This window comes from Elephantulus edwardii, unplaced genomic scaffold, assembly GCF_000299155.1.
Source record: "Elephantulus edwardii isolate Elephantulus edwardi_28Jun2011 unplaced genomic scaffold, EleEdw1.0 scaffold00021, whole genome shotgun sequence".
Taxonomy (NCBI): Eukaryota; Metazoa; Chordata; class Mammalia; order Macroscelidea; family Macroscelididae; genus Elephantulus; species Elephantulus edwardii.
In genome coordinates, this window is record NW_006399771.1 from 4,556,621 (window position 1) to 4,575,276 (window position 18,656).

Genomic DNA, 18,656 nt, shown 5'->3' on the forward strand with positions numbered 1-18,656 from the left:
AGCCTGAGGCAAATGGTAGTTGGGGTGTAGGCATCACAGTACCTGTGAAGGAGAGTAAATAGAGATTAATATAGGTAATCTTACTTCTAGGACAAGATGACACTTGTGAAATAAATTATATAGCTGATTTTTCTGCTTTTCTCTTAAGTTTTTAATAAATTGAATTAAAATATGTGCATGGAAAATTAACAGTGATTCTGTTCCTCTTTTCTACAGAAGAGAATGCTTAAATTTCATCAAATGAAACACATATTTGAAATATTGGATAAAATGAGATGCTTGAGAAAACGTTCTGCAGTGTCATTCTTGGGAGTTCTTGTTATTTTCCTTCTTTTTATGAATCTATACATTGAAGATAGCTATGTTCTGGTAAGTTTCTGGAGGTAATTATTTTTGTTCAAAATAGAGCTTAGACCTAGTCCAGGTGAAGATTTATTTGAATCCCAGACTTAATGTCCTCAGCATTAATAACAATGAGTGACTAGAATACAAAATTTAGCGACAGGATAGAAGTACTGGTAGTTGGAAAACATGCACTTGGTGACAGAAATTAGACTGGAGATAGGATGGTAGTATTTTGTACAATCAATGATTTATTGTTGCAAACAACAATCGCACACATGGGCTTCACCTGACAGCCTACACAGAGATCAGATTTATTTCGTATGTGGAAAGAATCAAAGGAGAAGCTCAATATCAGCTGTTAAATCTAGGCTAGATGCTGATTGTGGAACAGAACATCCACTACTCATATGCAAGTTCAAACTGAAGCTAAAGAAATGGAAATGAAATCCACAAAATAAAATGAATAAAAACAACCAAAATTTTACCTTGTGTCTATCCCATATGGATTTACTAAGCCATCTCAGGAAGAGGTTTGAGACCTTGAACAGTAATGACAGTAGACCAGATGAGTTGAGGTAGACTATCAAGAATATTATCTATGAAAAATATGAAACATCTTTACAAAAACAAAGGAAGAAGAGAAGACTGAGGTGGATTTCAGAAGAGACTCTGAATACTGTACTAGAGCACCAAGAAGGCAAAGTAAAAAGAAGAAAATGAGGACATTAAGAAGCGGACCAGAAAACTTCAAAGGGCAGCTTGGGAAGACAAAGAAAAATATTATAATGAAATGTAAAAAAAAGCTGGATGTCACTCTGGAGACTAAGGTGTGACTGATTCAGGCCATGGTCTTTTCAATTACTTGCTATGTACTAGAGAGCTGGACAATGACTAAGGATGGTAGAAGAAGAATCAATGACTTTGGGTTGTGGTACCAGAGAAGAGTAGTGAACATAACACGGACTGCTAAGAGAACAAACAGGTCTATCCTAGAGACAATGAAACCAAGTTATTCCCTGGAGGAAAGAATCATGAAGACCAGGAGGGACAAGTCCTTAGGGAGAAACATGCTTGGAAGGTAGAGGAACAGCACATTTTGGGCGGACCCTGGATGGGATAGATTGACACAGTGACTGGGGTAATGGAGGTAAGTGTGTGTAGGCCACAGTGAGACTGGCTCAGGATAGGACAGGGCTTAAAGCTATTGTGCATAGGGTTGTTAAGAGTTGCAAGCAACTCCAGGACACATAACAACAATAAAAATGTAGCCTTAGATGTAGTGAATAAAAGTAGAATGTAGAGTCCTCAAGTGACAGAAATTGTAAAAACAAGCAGGTGGTAAATATGAGTTAATTTTATGTCAAATATTAATTTACAGAAAGGAATTTAGTCTAACTTTAACAACTTACTTTTTTAAAGACACCTCTGTTTTTGTGTTCTAAAAAAATTCATGGCGGATGAGAAAAAAATATTCGTGTTTCTTGATTTTTTCCTATCAGAACGCAGCCAAAGTAATTTGAGGGGGGGAAATCAGCTTTATTAGGTTGTTATTTGTGTTCCTAGATGTCAGAAATCCAAAACGTTGACATTCACAGTGAACTTCAAATACTTTCTACCATTCAAATCACTGTACCAAAAAGAACTGGTCAGTGTTCAACCATTTTGTTGAAAAAGCATATGTTCAAGAACCAATAGTATTGAAGAAAGAAGTCATTAATGAATACCGACAGAATACAAATTAAGATGTTTCAACAAATGTGTGAACACCAAGAAAATTGGAAGACAATTTTAAAAAGAGATTCATATTTGTGTCTATTCTACAGAAAGGTGATCGAACAGAATTCAGAAATTATAAGATACATCATTAGTATCCCATGCTGGAGCAGTATATCAACAGAGAATTGTTACTAGTTCCAAATGGATGTAAAATAAGCTATTGTATAAGGAGGATTATGGCTGATATAAAATCTTAGCTGAAAGTAGGGAATGCCAGAAGCTGTTTACTTATGTTTTATTTACTATGTAAAGGTATTCAAATATGTCCATGTCAAATTGTGGATAAGATTAGGAAGAATTGAAATTCCCAGAAAGTTAATTGTTCTCATGGGAAACCTATGCATATACAAAGAAAAATTGTTCAAACTTTGCATATACAAAGAAAAATTGTTCAAAGAGTTTACTGCACAGTTTCAAAACAGGAAAGCTGTGAGAATTCTATTCTTTCATTATACCTGTTCAATATATATGCTTAGTAAATAATTCCAGAAATAAGACCATGTGAAGAAGTATCTGACATCTGGACTGAAGTCAGACTCTTCAATAACCTGTGATATGAAGATTACACAATCTTGTCTGCAGAAAATGAAGATGACTTGAAGCAATTACTGATGATTACTAAAGATTACTCCTTGGCATGAATTTTACTTCCACAAACACAAACCTCTCATGACTGTACCAATGGCAACATCATAATAAGTGAAGAAAAGACTGGAGTTCACTTAATTTTAATAGCTGGAGTTACTTAATTTTACTTGGGCCCAAAATCAACACTCAAGGAAGTAGTAGTCAAGTAATTAAATGACATATTGCAGTAGGGAACTCTGGTGGCCTACTGACAAGAAGTGGTACTTCCATTCTGAGGGCAAGTGGTGCTCCATGAAGAAGGATAGAAAATTTCTTACAGTGAAATCAACCTATTCCTGAAAAGCCTGCTGGAAGGTCAGCTGTGAGTCTGTTTCTACTTGAACAGCACACAATATTGCATTAAACAAACCTGTGGTAAAGAATTTCTTTAAAGTGCTAAGTAGCAAGGGTGTACTTGGACCAGTCATGTCATTTTCAAATGTTTTACATGTATAGGCAATTGAACAGTGAACGAAGAAGACAAAAGAAATGATGTCTTTTAATTGTAATGTTAGTGAAGATTATTACCCATGCAAAAATGGGCTGTCAAAACTAACAAATAAATAGGTCTTTGAAAAATTAAAATCTGAGAGCTTTTTTAGAAGCAAATATGGTGAGACTTCATATACTAGGCCTGTTATCAGGACAAACCATTCTTGGGGAAGGACATCATACTTGGACAAGGTATAAGCCAAGGCTAAAAAGCAGCCTCTTCGATGAAATGAACTGACAGAGGTCAGTGGCTCTTGTAATGAAATTCAGCACAGCTCACGTTATGAGGATGAAACAAGATCAAACACTGTCCCGTCCTGTTGTAGGTAGTATCACTGAGTTGACATATCCTAACAACACTGTTCTGGCATCTTGCCAATTTCTTCTTTTATGAAATTTAATAAAACCTTTAGCAACAGAAAATCTGACAAAAACCACACAAAAAAATTCCAAGTATTCCATTTTCTTTGATTAGTTGAGCATTCTTTAGTCACTTACTATTTTCCAGATAATATTATACAAACTGGGAAGTACTGCTGTCTTTTTGGATAAAGAATCGCACTGCCAACTCAAAGCAGGCAATTCAAATTCAAAAGCTGCTCTGAGGAAGAAAGGTGAACAATCTGCTTCTATGTGATTCACAGCCTCAGAAAACCTACTGGAGGATCAGCTATGAGTCAGTTCCAACTCAATGACAATCAGTTGAGTTGATGAGACGATAGATAGATAGATAGATAGATAGATAGATAGATAGATAGATAGATAGATAGATATAGACAAACAGATGATAGATCAGTGAAAACTTTATGATATTAGTTGATACAGCTATTCTTAAGAGTATCCTGGACAAATTCTTAAGAACCTAGCTCTCTTCTTTTGTTGTTGTTGTATATCACTGAGTTGGAACCAACCCATAGCTGACCCTCTTATGGGATTTCAGAGGCAGTAATTAATCACATGGGAGGAGACTGCCCATTCTTCTCCCATGGAGCAGCTTGTGGCCTCGAACAGCATGCCATTGGGATTGCAGCACATCTTCTTGCCACTGTTGTTGATTGATGTCAAGTCGAGAAAGACTCATAGGGACCCTATGAACAAAAGGCCTGAAGCCTTTCTATAACTATCAGCATTTATCAAAGTTCATAGAGTTTCCAGAGGCATGTTGTTTAGGTAGTGGATACCACTCCCACTTCCACTAGGCCACCAGTATTCTTTTAAGGTTTTCAAAGACCAAATTTTTAATCTTAGCCTATTTTTAGGCCATTTTAGTTTATCCACAGATCCTGACTTCAGAAATTCTTGATACAGTCAATTCACAATGCCTGAAATCATGATAGATTGGCAGAACTCTTGTTATTGTAGTTGAAAGATGCTATCATGTCAACTACAACTCAGCACACACTATGAACGATAAATGTGAAGTTTGCCCTATTTTGCACATCCTCACCATTTCTGACATGCTCAAGTAATTGTTACAGTCACTGTTATCAATCCATATTGTTGAGGGTCTTTCTCTCTTCACTGAGCCTCCACCTTTGTCAGCATGGTATCTTTTTCCCAAGGACTTGTCCCTCCTGAAAACACATCCAAATATGTGAAATAAAATCTCACTATCCTTTCCACTAAGGAGTACTCTGGTGACATTTTCTCGCAGACAGACATATTTGTACATTTGGAAGTCCATGGAATATTTAATACTCTTCTCCTACACAACAATAAAAAAGGTATCATTTTTTTTCTACTGTTATCTTTATTTATAGTCCAACCCTCAGGTGCTAGGAATATTTTCAGTTGAAAATATCATTGCTTGAATCAGCCAGGTCCTTGATGGCAAAGTTTCCCCAATACATCATTTGCTTTCTTGATTGCTATTAACATGAAAGTTGATTGTGAATCTAAGTAAAATGGAATTACTGACAATATCAACCTTTTCTCCACCTATCATGATGTTGCTTATTGGTTCAGTGGTGAGAATTTTATTTTGTTGATATTGCCTTGTAATCCATATTGAAGCCTGTAGAATTTTATATTCTTTAGCAAATGTTTCTCTTCACTTCCAGTAAACAAGATTAGGTAATATGCAACATGCAAATTGTAGTTCAGTCTTACTTCAATCCTGAGGCCACATTCTTCTTCTTACAGTCCAGTTTCTTGAATGATTTTGTCAGCCTGTTTGTTGTTGTTGTTGCTATGTGCTGTCAAGTCACCTGTAACTCTTAGTGACCCTGTGTACAACATCTCTGAAATCTGTTCTATCTTGTGCTATTTTCATTGTCTCTGACACACTTGCCTCCATTACCTTAGTTACCGAGTCAATCCTTCTCATCCAGGGTCTTCCTCTTTTGTGCTTTTCCTCCGTTCTTTTAAGCATAATGTTCCTCTCCAGGGACCGGTCCCTCCTGGCAATATGCACAAAGTCTGTCAGATGGAGCTTCAAAATCCTTACCACCAAAGAGCAGCCTGTTTTCACCCACTTCAGGATTGACTTTGCTTGTTCTCTTAGCAGCCCATGGTACATTCAAGACTCTTCTCCAGCACCACAGTTTAAAGGCATCAATTCTTTATTTATCATCCTTAGTCATTGCCCAGCTCTCTGACACATAATAAGTAATTGCAAAGACCAGTGCCTCGATCAGGTGCGCTTTAGTCTCCAGAATGATACTGTTGCTCTTCAATACTCTGAGGAATTAATTCCCTTACAGTCCATTTTCCCAGTGTAGTTTAGATTGAATAATTGTGGAGAAATGATATAACCCTGATGCATACTTTTCTTTATTTTAAACTATACATTGTTCCCTTACCTTGCTTGAACAACTGCTTCTTGGTATATGTGTGGGTTTCAAATGAGCACAAGTAAGTGTTCTGGGATTCCCATTTTTCTGATTGTCACCCACACTTTGTTACTGTACACAGATAAATATCTTTCTGGTACTCTCTGCATTCAGCTAAGATCTATCTAACATCAGCAATGATATTTCTTGTGTCATAGCCTCTTCTGAATCCAATTTGGATTTCTGACATTTCACTTTTGATGTTCTGTTTCAGTCTTTTAAAATAATCTTAGCAAGCTTTTACTTGCCTAACATATTAATGATATTGTTCAATGATTTATACTTTCTGTTGGGTCACCTTTTTCGACAATGGAAATAAATATGAAAATCTTCCAGAGACACAGTCAGGTGGCTGCTTGATCTTCTTCAGCAGGTGCTTCAACTCTTCTTCACTTTCTGCAAGCAAGGTTGAGAAATTTACATAGTTTAAGCTCTTCCAAATTTCCTGACATAGACTAGTAAACTCATTCAGAGCTGTGTCTGTTCCTTTTAAAAAGTCAATTGGTATTCATAAGGCCTTTGTTTCTTTATGTCATTATCTTCAGTGTAATGTGAATTTTTTTCTTTCATGACCACTGGTTCTTGATCATATTCAACTTTTTTAAAAGTTTCAGTGTCAAACACGGTTTTGTGGTACAGTGATTCTGTATATTCCTTCCAAGTTTTTTGTTGTGGTGGTGGTTGTTTCTGTGTGTTGTGTTGTCTTTTTTTAATGTTTTCTGAATTGTTTAAGATTCTGTCCATAGAAATTTTCTGTATTGATACTCAAAGCTTGAATTTTTTTTCCCCCTTCTTTCAGCTTGAGAAATTTTGAGCTTGGTCTTCTCTTTTGATTTTATAATGTCAATTCTTTTCATATTTCATTATAATGCATTGCTCCGCTATTATTTATATAACTACATATGACATGGAAGCACAGTGATGGATGGAGAAGAGATCAATTACAGTTTGCTCGGCTCAAAAATCAACCACCTTGCCACCAGCAGTCAGGATATTAAAAGACTCATTTCACTGAGAAAATATACCGTCAGGGACATTTCCAGAGTACTGAGAAGCAGTAATGTCAGTCTAGAGACTAAGGTGCACCTAATCCAGGCCATAGTCTTCCTGATTACTTGCTATGCACCAGAAAGCTAGACAATTGCTAAGTATGACAAAAGTAGAATTGATGCTTTTGACTTGTGGTGCTGGAGAATAGTCTTGAACATACCATGGACTGCCATGAAAACTAATAGTTCTGTCTCCGAGAGAGTGACACCAAGTTTCTCCTTGGAGGCTAGGATTTTGAAGCCCTGTCTCACATACTTTGGGCATGTGGCCAGGAGGAAACAGTCATTGCAGAAGGACATCATGCTCAGAAGGGTGGAGGGACAGAGACCCCAGATGAGGTGGACTGATACAGTTACAGGGCAATGGGGGTAGGTGTATCAGAATCAGTGAGACTGGCTCCGGACAGGGCGGGTTTCAGAGCTTCTGTACACAGGGCCATTATGGGTCACAAATGACTCGATGGCATATAACAACAATATAGCAAAATGAGGCTATTGAAATAATGTGTGCATTTCTAACTTTTCAAACACAATTATTAAGAGTATGAACTATACAGGCTGGAGAACAAGATTTATATGATATTAATATTTTTTCTTTAATAAAATTAAGATCATAAACTGAAAAGTGGAACTCTTGCTTAATGACTCAAATCTTTAATACAAAGTTATATTTAAAAATTCTAAGTCTGGTAGACTTTAAAGTGCAACTTATAAATAAAAAAACAGTGCATATAAGTTGATTGTATTCAGTGAACTTCTGCATTTAGAAAATAATCAGAACACTCAAATTTTTTCAGATAAAATGTTTATTAAATAAGCATTCTTTTACCTTTCTGGAATAGCAATCCTTCAAATTCATGATAAAATGTGTATAAAATAGCAGATTACATATCTACAATATATTAAAATATCGTTTTCCTTATTCTATGAACTTTAAAACAATTCTATTGAAAAATCATCCCTAGCTGCTTGATGTAAAAAAAAAAAACGGCACCTTATTTCAGATTTTCATTACTTTCTAGGTGAAGTGGTCTAATTAACTAAACTGTACTTTGAGCTTATTTTTATCCATAATATGTATGAAGATTTGAAATAGTTTCTCAATAATTCTTAATTATATTAACCCTGGAAACAATAGTTACAGTGTTTGGCTACAAACTGAAAAGTCAGCTGTTGAGACCAGATACTCTGAGAGAAAATGTCTAGCATACTGCTCTCACAGAGATTAAACCATCTACCTTTAAGTCAAACCAATGTCTTCAATTGGTTTCTAAATCTGAAAACCTTTGCCAGAAGAGATTGTCCATTTTCCCTCCCACGAAGCAGATGGTGTTTCTGAATTCCTCACTTTTTGAGTAAAAACTGAAAGCGTTATGCCACCAGATGACCTTTCCATAAAGATTAAGACCTTGGAAGCCGTATGGTGTCATTCTCTTCTGTCCTCTTAGACTTTTATGACTCAGAATTACTTTACAACAAACAGCAAAACTAATACTTAAACTAATATTTTTATATGTATCATATTCATGGGAATCTCATACAAAACATATTTTCTTTTAAATACTTAAATCTTATTTTTTGTTTTCATAAATTTAATCTGAATGTCACATGTTCTGCAGTTTCTAGGACATTATTCGTAAGTCTTTCATTTTTATACTTCATATATTTCCCAGTGCAATCATGCACTCAGAGAAATTAGATTGAAACCCAGAGCAGCAAGAGCTGTGGGGTTGCTTCAGCAAATTCTATTCTGTTCTCTCTGCTCTAAAATCATTTGTAGCCTGAAATCTTGGGCATTTTAACAGATATTTGCTTATGTATTAGGGGCATATCTGTCTTTCTGTGGGGATGGAAGCCGAGCTCCATGCAAGAGACAAATACTATTACAAGACAAACTAAGTAGAAGCGATGCCGCATGCCCAATCAACTTAGCCTCTCGGCTGTGTGCATCTTCAAAGTAGTCACTAGGGTATATATTTAGTCTGTAGCTAGTCCATTGAATTGCATTCCCATCCAGAAAATGATTGTCATAAAGCTTTGTCTTATTACTGAGAAATACACTACAGCAAGTAGCTACAAAAAGAAGGTGTCCTGGGAGAAGCCTGGCTGTTCAGGTAGATGCCTCTGGAAAGCTGCCAACAAGGCAGACTCTGGTGAAAGTTGCATTATTTATTTATGTCAAAAAGTGTAAAGAAGCTTGTTCTTGAGAATTGAATAAAGTGCTTTCATATAAGTTCTATCTTAGCTTACACTCTGTTATGCCCTTCAATCAAGATCAATGGACTCCCCCTGTCAACATAGCAGAGGTCCAGAATTTTACATGTACTGTGTCCTGTATAGAATTCTTAAAGAGATACTCAAAGTATTACACTTCTTTCAAAATATTATATCGCATAAAATGAAGTAAATTCACCATAGTGACTTCCAAAATCTTCCTAGTTATTTTCCTAGAACCTATTGATTGTGAACCCTAGGTTAGTGGTTGCTGAATTAGGAACTCATATGCATGTTTTTAATTAAAAATTAAATTTTGTTAACATCTTTTAAAATCACAAAATAATCAGTTACCATTATGGAGAGAGAATAAAACAGCAAAGCTTTTATCCAAAAGAGTACAAAATTGTCCACAGTAATAATGGCCTGCCCATATACATTCCAAAGGGGTTCTGGTAGTACAATGCTTACGTATTTGCATGCTAACCAAAAGATCAACAATTCTCACTTAGCAGCCATTCTATGGGAGAAAGAAGGTGATTTGTTTCTGCCATTAAGATGACTCTTACTCAGAGATAAGGAAGAATAGAACTACCCCATAGGGTTTCCAAAGAGAATTGTGGTGGCTTAGTCCTTAGAGAGTTTTGCTACTAACCCAACTATTTCAATTCACCAGAAACTCCTCAGAAGAAAAATGGCCAACCACGTCCTATGTTATTTACATCTCAGAAAACACACTGGAGGATCAACTAGAACCCAGTTCTGACTCAACTGCAATGAGTTTTTGAGAATATTTAAGTTAGCAGCAAAGCAATTAATCATGGAGCCCTCAAGATTGATTCCTTAGAGAATTATCACAGCCTCACAAAGCTATGGAATAGTTCTACTCAGTTCTATAGGATTACTGTAAATTGACATGGAATCAAGTACAATAGGTATACTCTACAATAGATTATTATCAAAATGAAGTGCCAAGAACTGAATCTGGTAGATAACAAATCCCACCCAACACTCAACATGTGCCTTAAAATAGTCTCAGCTCCCTTTTCCTGTTAAAAAAAAAAAACCCAACCAAACAAACAAAAACTTAATTTTGTGATGGACACAAAGAAATTTTTTATTTTATTTTAGAGGAGTTTATGAGGTTTTAATTATTTGTTTTTAAGATACAAAATGTCAATATTAGAATATTCTGTAAAGAAGAAAATTTTAGTATAAAGAGTAAAAAAGAAAAGAGATGATGATAATCAGACTCCAGATGAAAAATAATTATTAAGTTCTGTGGTAGTAGTAAATGCGGCTTACATAATACATTATACATTATTATACCTTACATTATACATCTTACCTTTATTTATTGCCTCAGCAGAAACTATTTAATCTATGCCCATATTGTATTTTCTTGCTTTCTTTGTTTCCTTATTGGCACTCAGGAAGGAGATAAACAACTTATAAGGGAAACATCCATTCATCAGTTGAATTCAGAGCGCTATGTACATACATTCAAAGATCTATCTAATTTCTCAGGACTCATCAACGTTACCTACCGCTATCTAGCTGCCACCCCTTTACAAAGAAAGCGTAAGTATTCTTAAAGTTTTAAAGAATACATAAATACATGAAACAATGACAAACTACTTCATTTGTATAACAGTTAAAATTTAAGAGATTTACTAAGATAATAAATTATTTGGAAAGATTTCAGTGGTTCCTAGGTTTTTAATAAATATATCCTAAGAGTGAGTTTCTACTTGATTAATTTTCTTTAATAACCATACATTAAAGTGACTAAATATAAACATTTTTATAGTTTTCTATACAAAAGCAAAGGAAAATCAATTTGTTAATATTAGTACTAAATATTTCCATATTTTTAATTTTACAATCTTCAAAGAATTGATTTTTTTTTTTTTTTACTTACTACTTGTTTTGGTTTTTGATGCCTTTGAGCTGTGGTGCTGGAGAAGAGTATTGAGAATACCATGGACTGCTAGGAAAACAAACAGATTTGTCCTGGAGAGGGTTAAACCGGGTGGCTCCTTGGAGGCAAGGATTCTGAGGCTCTGTCTAACTTACTTTGGACATGTTGTGAGGAGAGACCGGTCCTTAGAGAGGGATATCATGCTTGGGAGGGTGGAGGGACGGCGCAGGAGATGAAGGCCCTCTATGAGGTGGATTGATTCAGTGACTGGGATAATTGGGATGGGAGTGTCAGAGACAGTGCGATTGGCACAGGACAGAGCGGAGTTTAGGGCTGTTGTACATAGGGTCGCTATGAGTCGCAGGCGACTCTACGGCACATAACAACACAACAACACTTGTTTTGGGTTATTTACTTTTTTCCCCCTTTAATTAGTGAAAATTATTGTTATTGCTTTTTTGAGACCAAGAAACAATATGCTGTATTTCACAGATTCTAAACCCTCAACGATAGAAAAGGATCATTATGTAATGTAACCCTCTGCCAACTACACTAATTACGCAAATCGGTCCAGGGAGATTAAGATCAATTTCTCACATGCCAAATTTTGTGTTGAATAATAAATCTCACTGTACCATTCAACTGTGTCATATAGAAATCTCAGCTTCCTTCCATGTTCAGTTCAGACCCCAGTTACCCACAAAGACTTTCACTCTCTGTCTCTCTTATTCCCAGTCATCTATGGCTTTGTCAGTAGGTACCGGCCACAAGCTGAAGAGTAGAGATAACACCTACTTAAAACTATTTGGATCCCTTACTCCAGCATGCTTGATACCTTTGCTGAAATGACTCATAGAACCTACAGATAATATACCAGACCAGCACAGATTATTACAAGGGGCAAAAGTTGCAAAACAACAAGAACAACAACAACAAAAACAACACAGCACATAGGGTGGAGTTTGGAAAAGGTCATAGAATGAAACAACTAAGTAAAATTATCATTACCTATTTTTATTTTATCTATTATTATGTCACCAATTAAAATATACAACCTGATTTTGGAATGTTAGTAGCTTGAAAAAAGAGTTTGTGACTGCCACTTGAAGAAATCGTAGCAAAAGTAATTTAGATTACTTTTAACTTGCTTACATCCCTGACATTTCAATTTTCTAAGCTCTTTATCCTCTTTATAATTGTATAAAACTGACACTATTATTTTATATCAGTTACCTTTAATCAAATGGTACTATTTTCATAATGTGTCTTGCTAAGATTAATAACACAATATTTATAAGAAGTCTCAGGTCAGTGTGGTCCTAAATACTTAACCAACTATTGTTGTGTGCCATGGAGTCAGATCCACCTATAGATGCCCTCTGGGTGGGTTTTCAGAAGCAGTTAATTGCATGGGAAGAGATTGCCTATTCCAAGGAGCAGCTGGTGGATTTGAACCATGTGCTTTCCGAATTGCAGCACAGCTTCTTACCACTTGGCCACCAGAGCTCCCTTAACCAATTCTAAGTGTCCATAATTTCAAGTGGCGAGCTCCCTCTGTGGCTCAGTTCTCTAATTCCTCTACAGCCCTTGGGTTCAGATTCTCTAGAAGTTCTCCCAGAGACACAGATCCATAAGGGGAATGATTCACATGACCATGGGTAATAAGCTGGTTTTGGAGAAACTGGGGAGGCCAGGTGGAGAAGTGATCGGCCAGAATCTTGAATGAACACTGTCACTTGTGACACCACTAGATGGTGACTGGGCATGATAAAGGCTGGTCATGTAGACACTGGTGAGTAGGTGGAAGCTATGACCCAGGAAAGAGAGTTTTTCCAAAGGAAAAGTGTATGTGACATTGAGGTCCTATGAGTTTATATAAACCTCTACTACCATCTAAATAAATACCTACATTCTTTAATGGGTGTGTATGAAAATATTAACCTTCAGAATAATGTGAACCATCATTAAAAAAATAGTAAACAATTGTTTGTGCTGATAGATACATTAATGTACTGAGATGCACATTATCCATCATAGATAGTCAGTTAGTTATAAATCATTACTTTTATATAGAAAGCTTAATAAATTAAGAATTATTTATATATTTAAAACCCCCAAATTCACTTCTATTGCATTATAACTGACTCTAAGTTGACCTCCCAACCCTTCCAATAGGGTTTTAGAAGCTATAAATCTCAGAAGAAGAGTTTCCCAGGGTTTCCCCTGGAGAGTTACTGGTGAATTGAAGACCAGAGAGGCAACAAAATGGATTAACAGCAGGACTCCTGGCCAGTGGGATATCAGATTTCCCTTTCTGAAATTCACTCAGTATCATAGCATATCTAAGGGCAGCATTATCTTTGTTATCTCTCTTTTTTTTTCTCCTTTTGCTATACTTTCTAAAACATTTTAATTTCTCTTCCTTCTTCATTCTTTTGCTCAGGGTATCTTACAATTGGACTTTCATCAGTGAAGAGAAAAAAGGGAAACTATTTACTTGAGACAATCAAGTCAATATTTGAGCAGTCCAGTTATGAAGAGCTGAAGGAAATTGCAGTGGTGGTTCATCTAGCAGATTTCAATTCATCTTGGCGTGAGGTCATTGTCCAGGATATTACCCAGAAATTTGCCCACCATATTATTGCTGGAAGACTGATGGTTATACATGCTCCTGAGGAATATTACCCAATTTTGGATGGCCTTAAAAGAAATTACAATGATCCAGAAGATAGAGTTAAATTTCGCTCCAAGCAAAATGTGGATTATGCATTTCTACTTAATTTTTGTGCCAATACTTCAGATTACTATGTAATGCTTGAAGATGATGTGAGATGTGCAAAAAATTTCTTAAGTGCAATCAAGAAAGTAATTGCATCCCTAGAAGGAACTTACTGGGTAACTCTGGAATTCTCTAAGCTTGGGTACATTGGAAAACTCTACCATTCTCATGATCTTCCACGTCTGGCACATTTTTTACTAATGTTTTATCAAGAAATGCCTTGTGATTGGCTATTGACTCACTTTCGTGGTTTGTTGGCACAGAAAAATGTGATCCGTTTCAAACCATCTCTCTTTCAGCACATGGGTTATTATTCATCATATAAGGGGACTGAGAATAAATTGAAAGATGATGATTTTGAAGAGGAGTCATTTGATATTCCTGATAATCCCCCTGCAAGTCTATACACCAACATGAATGTGTTTGAAAATTATGAAGCCAGCAGGGCTTATAGTAGTGTAGATGAGTACTTCTGGGGGAAACCCCCTTCAACAGGAGATGTGTTTGTTATTGTATTTGAAAATCCAATTATAATTAGCAAAATTAAAGTGACTACTGGAACAGAAGATCGGCAAAATGACATTTTGCATCATGGAGCTCTAGATGTAGGAGAAAATGTTATGTCTAGCAAAAAAGGGACACAATGTGTTACTTATTTAAGACTAGGGGAATTTAAAAATGGAAACTTTGAAATGTCAGATGTGAATCAAAAAGTTCCATTTGATGTTCATTGTATGAGGATATACGTCACCAAGACACAAAAAGAATGGCTGATTATCCGAAGTATTAGCATTTGGACTTCTTAGGCAATCAAATCAAAATATTCAATTACTGAAACAGGTCTTCCTGTTTGCTTTTTTGCTACCTTCCTATTTTGTTACCTTTATCTTTAGGAGGGAAAACAGGAGGTGAATTAAGTGATAAGGAAAGTTCTAATTATGTTGGTGTTTTGATTTAAACATTGTCAACCTAATTTTACTTTAATCCACATTTGTATTTAACTTCAAAATGGAATACCATCCCATTGTTAATGATGCTTTCATATATATTAATATGTGTATATTAATATATAGTACATAAACATCAATGTTATCATAGTTGTTTGAAAATTACAAAAGAGTGGTATAGCAGATATAAATGGTAAAATGCATTTTGTTGCATACTGAGTATTGAAATTGTTGCCAGTGTTTGCACTTATTTAAGAGATGATAACTCATTATATCAACACATAAAACTTATTAAGCATCTATGTGAAGATGCAGTTGGTTAATATGATGGTCATTGTTTTCTTCCCTTATAAACTTAGGTTTCCATTGAGTTCTGTATGTCCACAGTGAGTATGTCTTCACAGAGTTGGTATCTTACCTACATATTTTGTCAGTAAATGGGCCTATGGAAGGAGAGAAAAAAAAATAAAAATGTATCCCCACTTTATCTATACAAATGGGAAAATTGTGCATTGATATAAAATATTCACTTGAACATCTATTGTTAATAAATTTCTTGTGGGGAGCAGTCTTTTTCTAGTATCCCTTTTGAAAAAAAAAAAGGAAAAAAGTCTAAGCTGGTTATTTTCATGTTACATTGGGTATCTGCATTTACTAGAAAAACCAGAGAAGGTCTATAGGTAATCTTGAAGATATTTGCAATACAAGCAAGACCATTTTTGAAATTGATTTTTTATGTTTTATATTAAAATTCATGTGACTGAAATTATTGTGAATTATCATATACTTTTTTTGGAGTTAATAGTTATCTTATAAAGGAGAAAAGTAGAAAGCACAGAATATAGTTGACTTTTCTTTTGTGTGTGTGTACCATCAAATTGGATCTGACTGAGAGATTACCTCTCCTCAAGCAGAGCATCTGGTGGATTTGAACCGCGTACCTCTGGGATTGCAGAGCAGCTTCTTGCTACTAGGCCACCAGAGCTCAGAATTTAGTTGACTTTTCTAGACTTAAAAAATTATTATATGGCATTACATAATAATGAATTACTACAGTACAACAAAGCAGATGCTCTGATATTCAGGCAGTACTCATTCTCATGTATAAAGATGGTGCCAAGTAGAAGTATGTTTTCTGTTCTCTACTATTTGAATTTCATGTAATTAGTCTTAGTGTCCGGAAAGAACTAATTTTTTTTTTCTATGATCATGTCATTACATACTAGAATGACACTAAAAAAATCTAAGTGATCCTTTTGCAGTTTATACACCCTAGTGGCAAGAAAAATGAATTACATTTAATATAAGAGCTACACAGTTGTTTTTATATCTTCATATATGTGATGTTGGACTATATAGGGTAGTTTGAAGACATTGGTTTTTCAGAACAAACTGTATTTTCTTCTCTGTTCAATCACTTGATGTAGTTAGGATGGATGTAAACAGAATGGTTTATATGTGTTTATGGAAACAAAAACATGTTTCTAGGCATTAATTCATCAGCGTAGCTGCATATGATGAAGATAATATGTTTCATGATAATGAGAAAGAATAAGGAATTTTTTTCTTCTCTCTCTGGCACCTTGAAACACAATACTGCAATCCAAAAAAGAAAGAAATTATTTTGTTACTATCAAATAAAGTTTAAGTTACAGGGTATGATTTTTCAAAATTAGGAAATCTTATTATTCTTACAGATTAAACAATTTTGTCTCTTTTTAGCATACATTTATAATCATGTGGAATTAAAAAATATAAACCTGTTTTAAAGAAACTATTAATATCATTTGTCCATATAAGGCTCAAAATCTTAATATGAGCATTGTCACTTAAATATTATCTTCGTCTTTAGTATTATATCTATTTCTCAGAAATTTTTCTGCACTCTCAATAACAAAAGGTAGACAATTATATTTCACAAATATAATATCAAAACCTATGCAGATTCCATGAAGGAAGCTATACATTTTTATTTATTCTTCTATGAATTTGAATCCAAACAAAATGTTTGAACAATGGTCACTGATGGTTACAGTGAACATTGGTATTTTTAGATTACTACAAATGCAAATGAACAGGTCACACTGAATATGGATTTTATACAAGCTAATCAATCAATTATGATGTATCTATGTTTTCATTACAGGTTATTACTGGGTCAGCATTTTAAGTAAAACACCTTGAGACAGAACTTCTCCATGAGGAAACAGGAATTCCAGTAATCATTCTCAGAAAAGAATATATAATCAAATTATATTTTTCTGGCTTACACTTAAAATTCTGAAATTTGAAAATTCTGAATATGGTTCTAACAATATGATTTGAGAGATGTAACTGTATTCAATCTCTTATTAAGATGTTGTCTTTTATTTTATTCTACATTATTTTATTCTACATTGTTTTATGTTCAAAATATTCATTGAAGTGAACAGGAATAAGCCATTAATAGTAAGTTACCATTTAATTGCTAGGAAAGTATGATGCTTACAATTTTCAAGCCAAATATGGTAAACATTTTGAATAATGTCTCAGAATTATTTATCAATTGTCTGAAAAATATTTTTACTTAAAATTATTCTAAGAAAGTGATTTTTCCCAGTATTTATAAATTTTAAAGAAAATATCTTCTTAAAGTAGGGTGAATTTAAGAAAATACACACCTTCACAGTTGGGATAAGTGTGCATTTAAAAAAAGTTTAAGGTAATATTATTGGCACTTTTGCCATTTCACTGAACAACTACTAATGTCTACTATTTATAAAATAGATATTTTCTGGATTTACAAATATAATTTGGACACCAATGCATCATTTGCAGTTCATTTATTCATATGTCTACACTGGGGAGAATTGCCAAGCCAATATTCTTTAGAGCTCTTTGTAGTACACTGTTTAATAATGATGTATTAGTGAAATGAATCAACACAGTCACTACAGCGATGAATGTAAACACAGCACAGGACGGCACATGACCAAAACAATACAAAATTAAGTCCACTTCATTCAAAGTGATTCCGACTTACAGTAAGCCTGGTCTAGTGGTAAGAGACTTCCCTACAATCTTAAAGACTCTTGGTTTGAATCCACCAGCTTTTCAGTGGAGAAGGCTGGGCAATCTCTGCCAGTGGGAGTTACTGCCTTTGAAAATCTCCAGGATGGTCACCTGTGAGTCAGTTCTCACTCATCAGCACAAAACAGACCCAATAGAAAAGGATAGAGTGTCCTATTGTGCTTCAAAGGATGCCATTTTTTCAGGGGCAGATTGTCACATCCTTCTCCTTCCAGTGCAGGTTGAATTTCAATTACCCACATTGGCTTGCTGCCAAGTGTTAACTAGCATACCACCAAGAATATTCAGATTAATGAAACATTTATATTTATTTATTACTGAAAATTATATATATGTATATATATACACACACCCATATATATATAAAAGATAGGGAAAGCACCTGATTTCCAGATACTCTGGGGCATACTGCCATAGTATTTTCTAGTTTATTTACACCTCTTTTAGAATAAAGGAACTCTGATGGTGATATGGCTAAATTGACGACTAACAAAACCTTCAGCAGCTCTATGGGGAATAAAATGAGACAGTTTGCTTCTTTAGATGTTCCAAGATACAGTCTAGGAACACTTTGGTGTAGTTCTACTTTGCCCAACTTGATGTCTA

At 34.9% G+C, this 18,656-nt stretch overlaps 1 protein-coding gene across 1 annotated transcript; it reads left to right on the plus strand.

The window, feature by feature from the left end:
• The first annotated feature begins 213 nt into the window (after nucleotides 1-213).
• Nucleotides 214-14,871, plus strand: LOC102865737 (alpha-1,3-mannosyl-glycoprotein 4-beta-N-acetylglucosaminyltransferase C-like). Its single transcript, XM_006882528.1, has 3 exons — nucleotides 214-369; nucleotides 10,768-10,915; nucleotides 13,699-14,871. The coding sequence occupies exons 1-3, from the start codon at nucleotides 223-225 to the stop codon at nucleotides 14,838-14,840; spliced, it is 1,437 nt and encodes a 478-aa protein (XP_006882590.1). The 5' UTR covers nucleotides 214-222; the 3' UTR covers nucleotides 14,841-14,871.
• The last annotated feature ends 3,785 nt before the right edge of the window (nucleotides 14,872-18,656 follow it).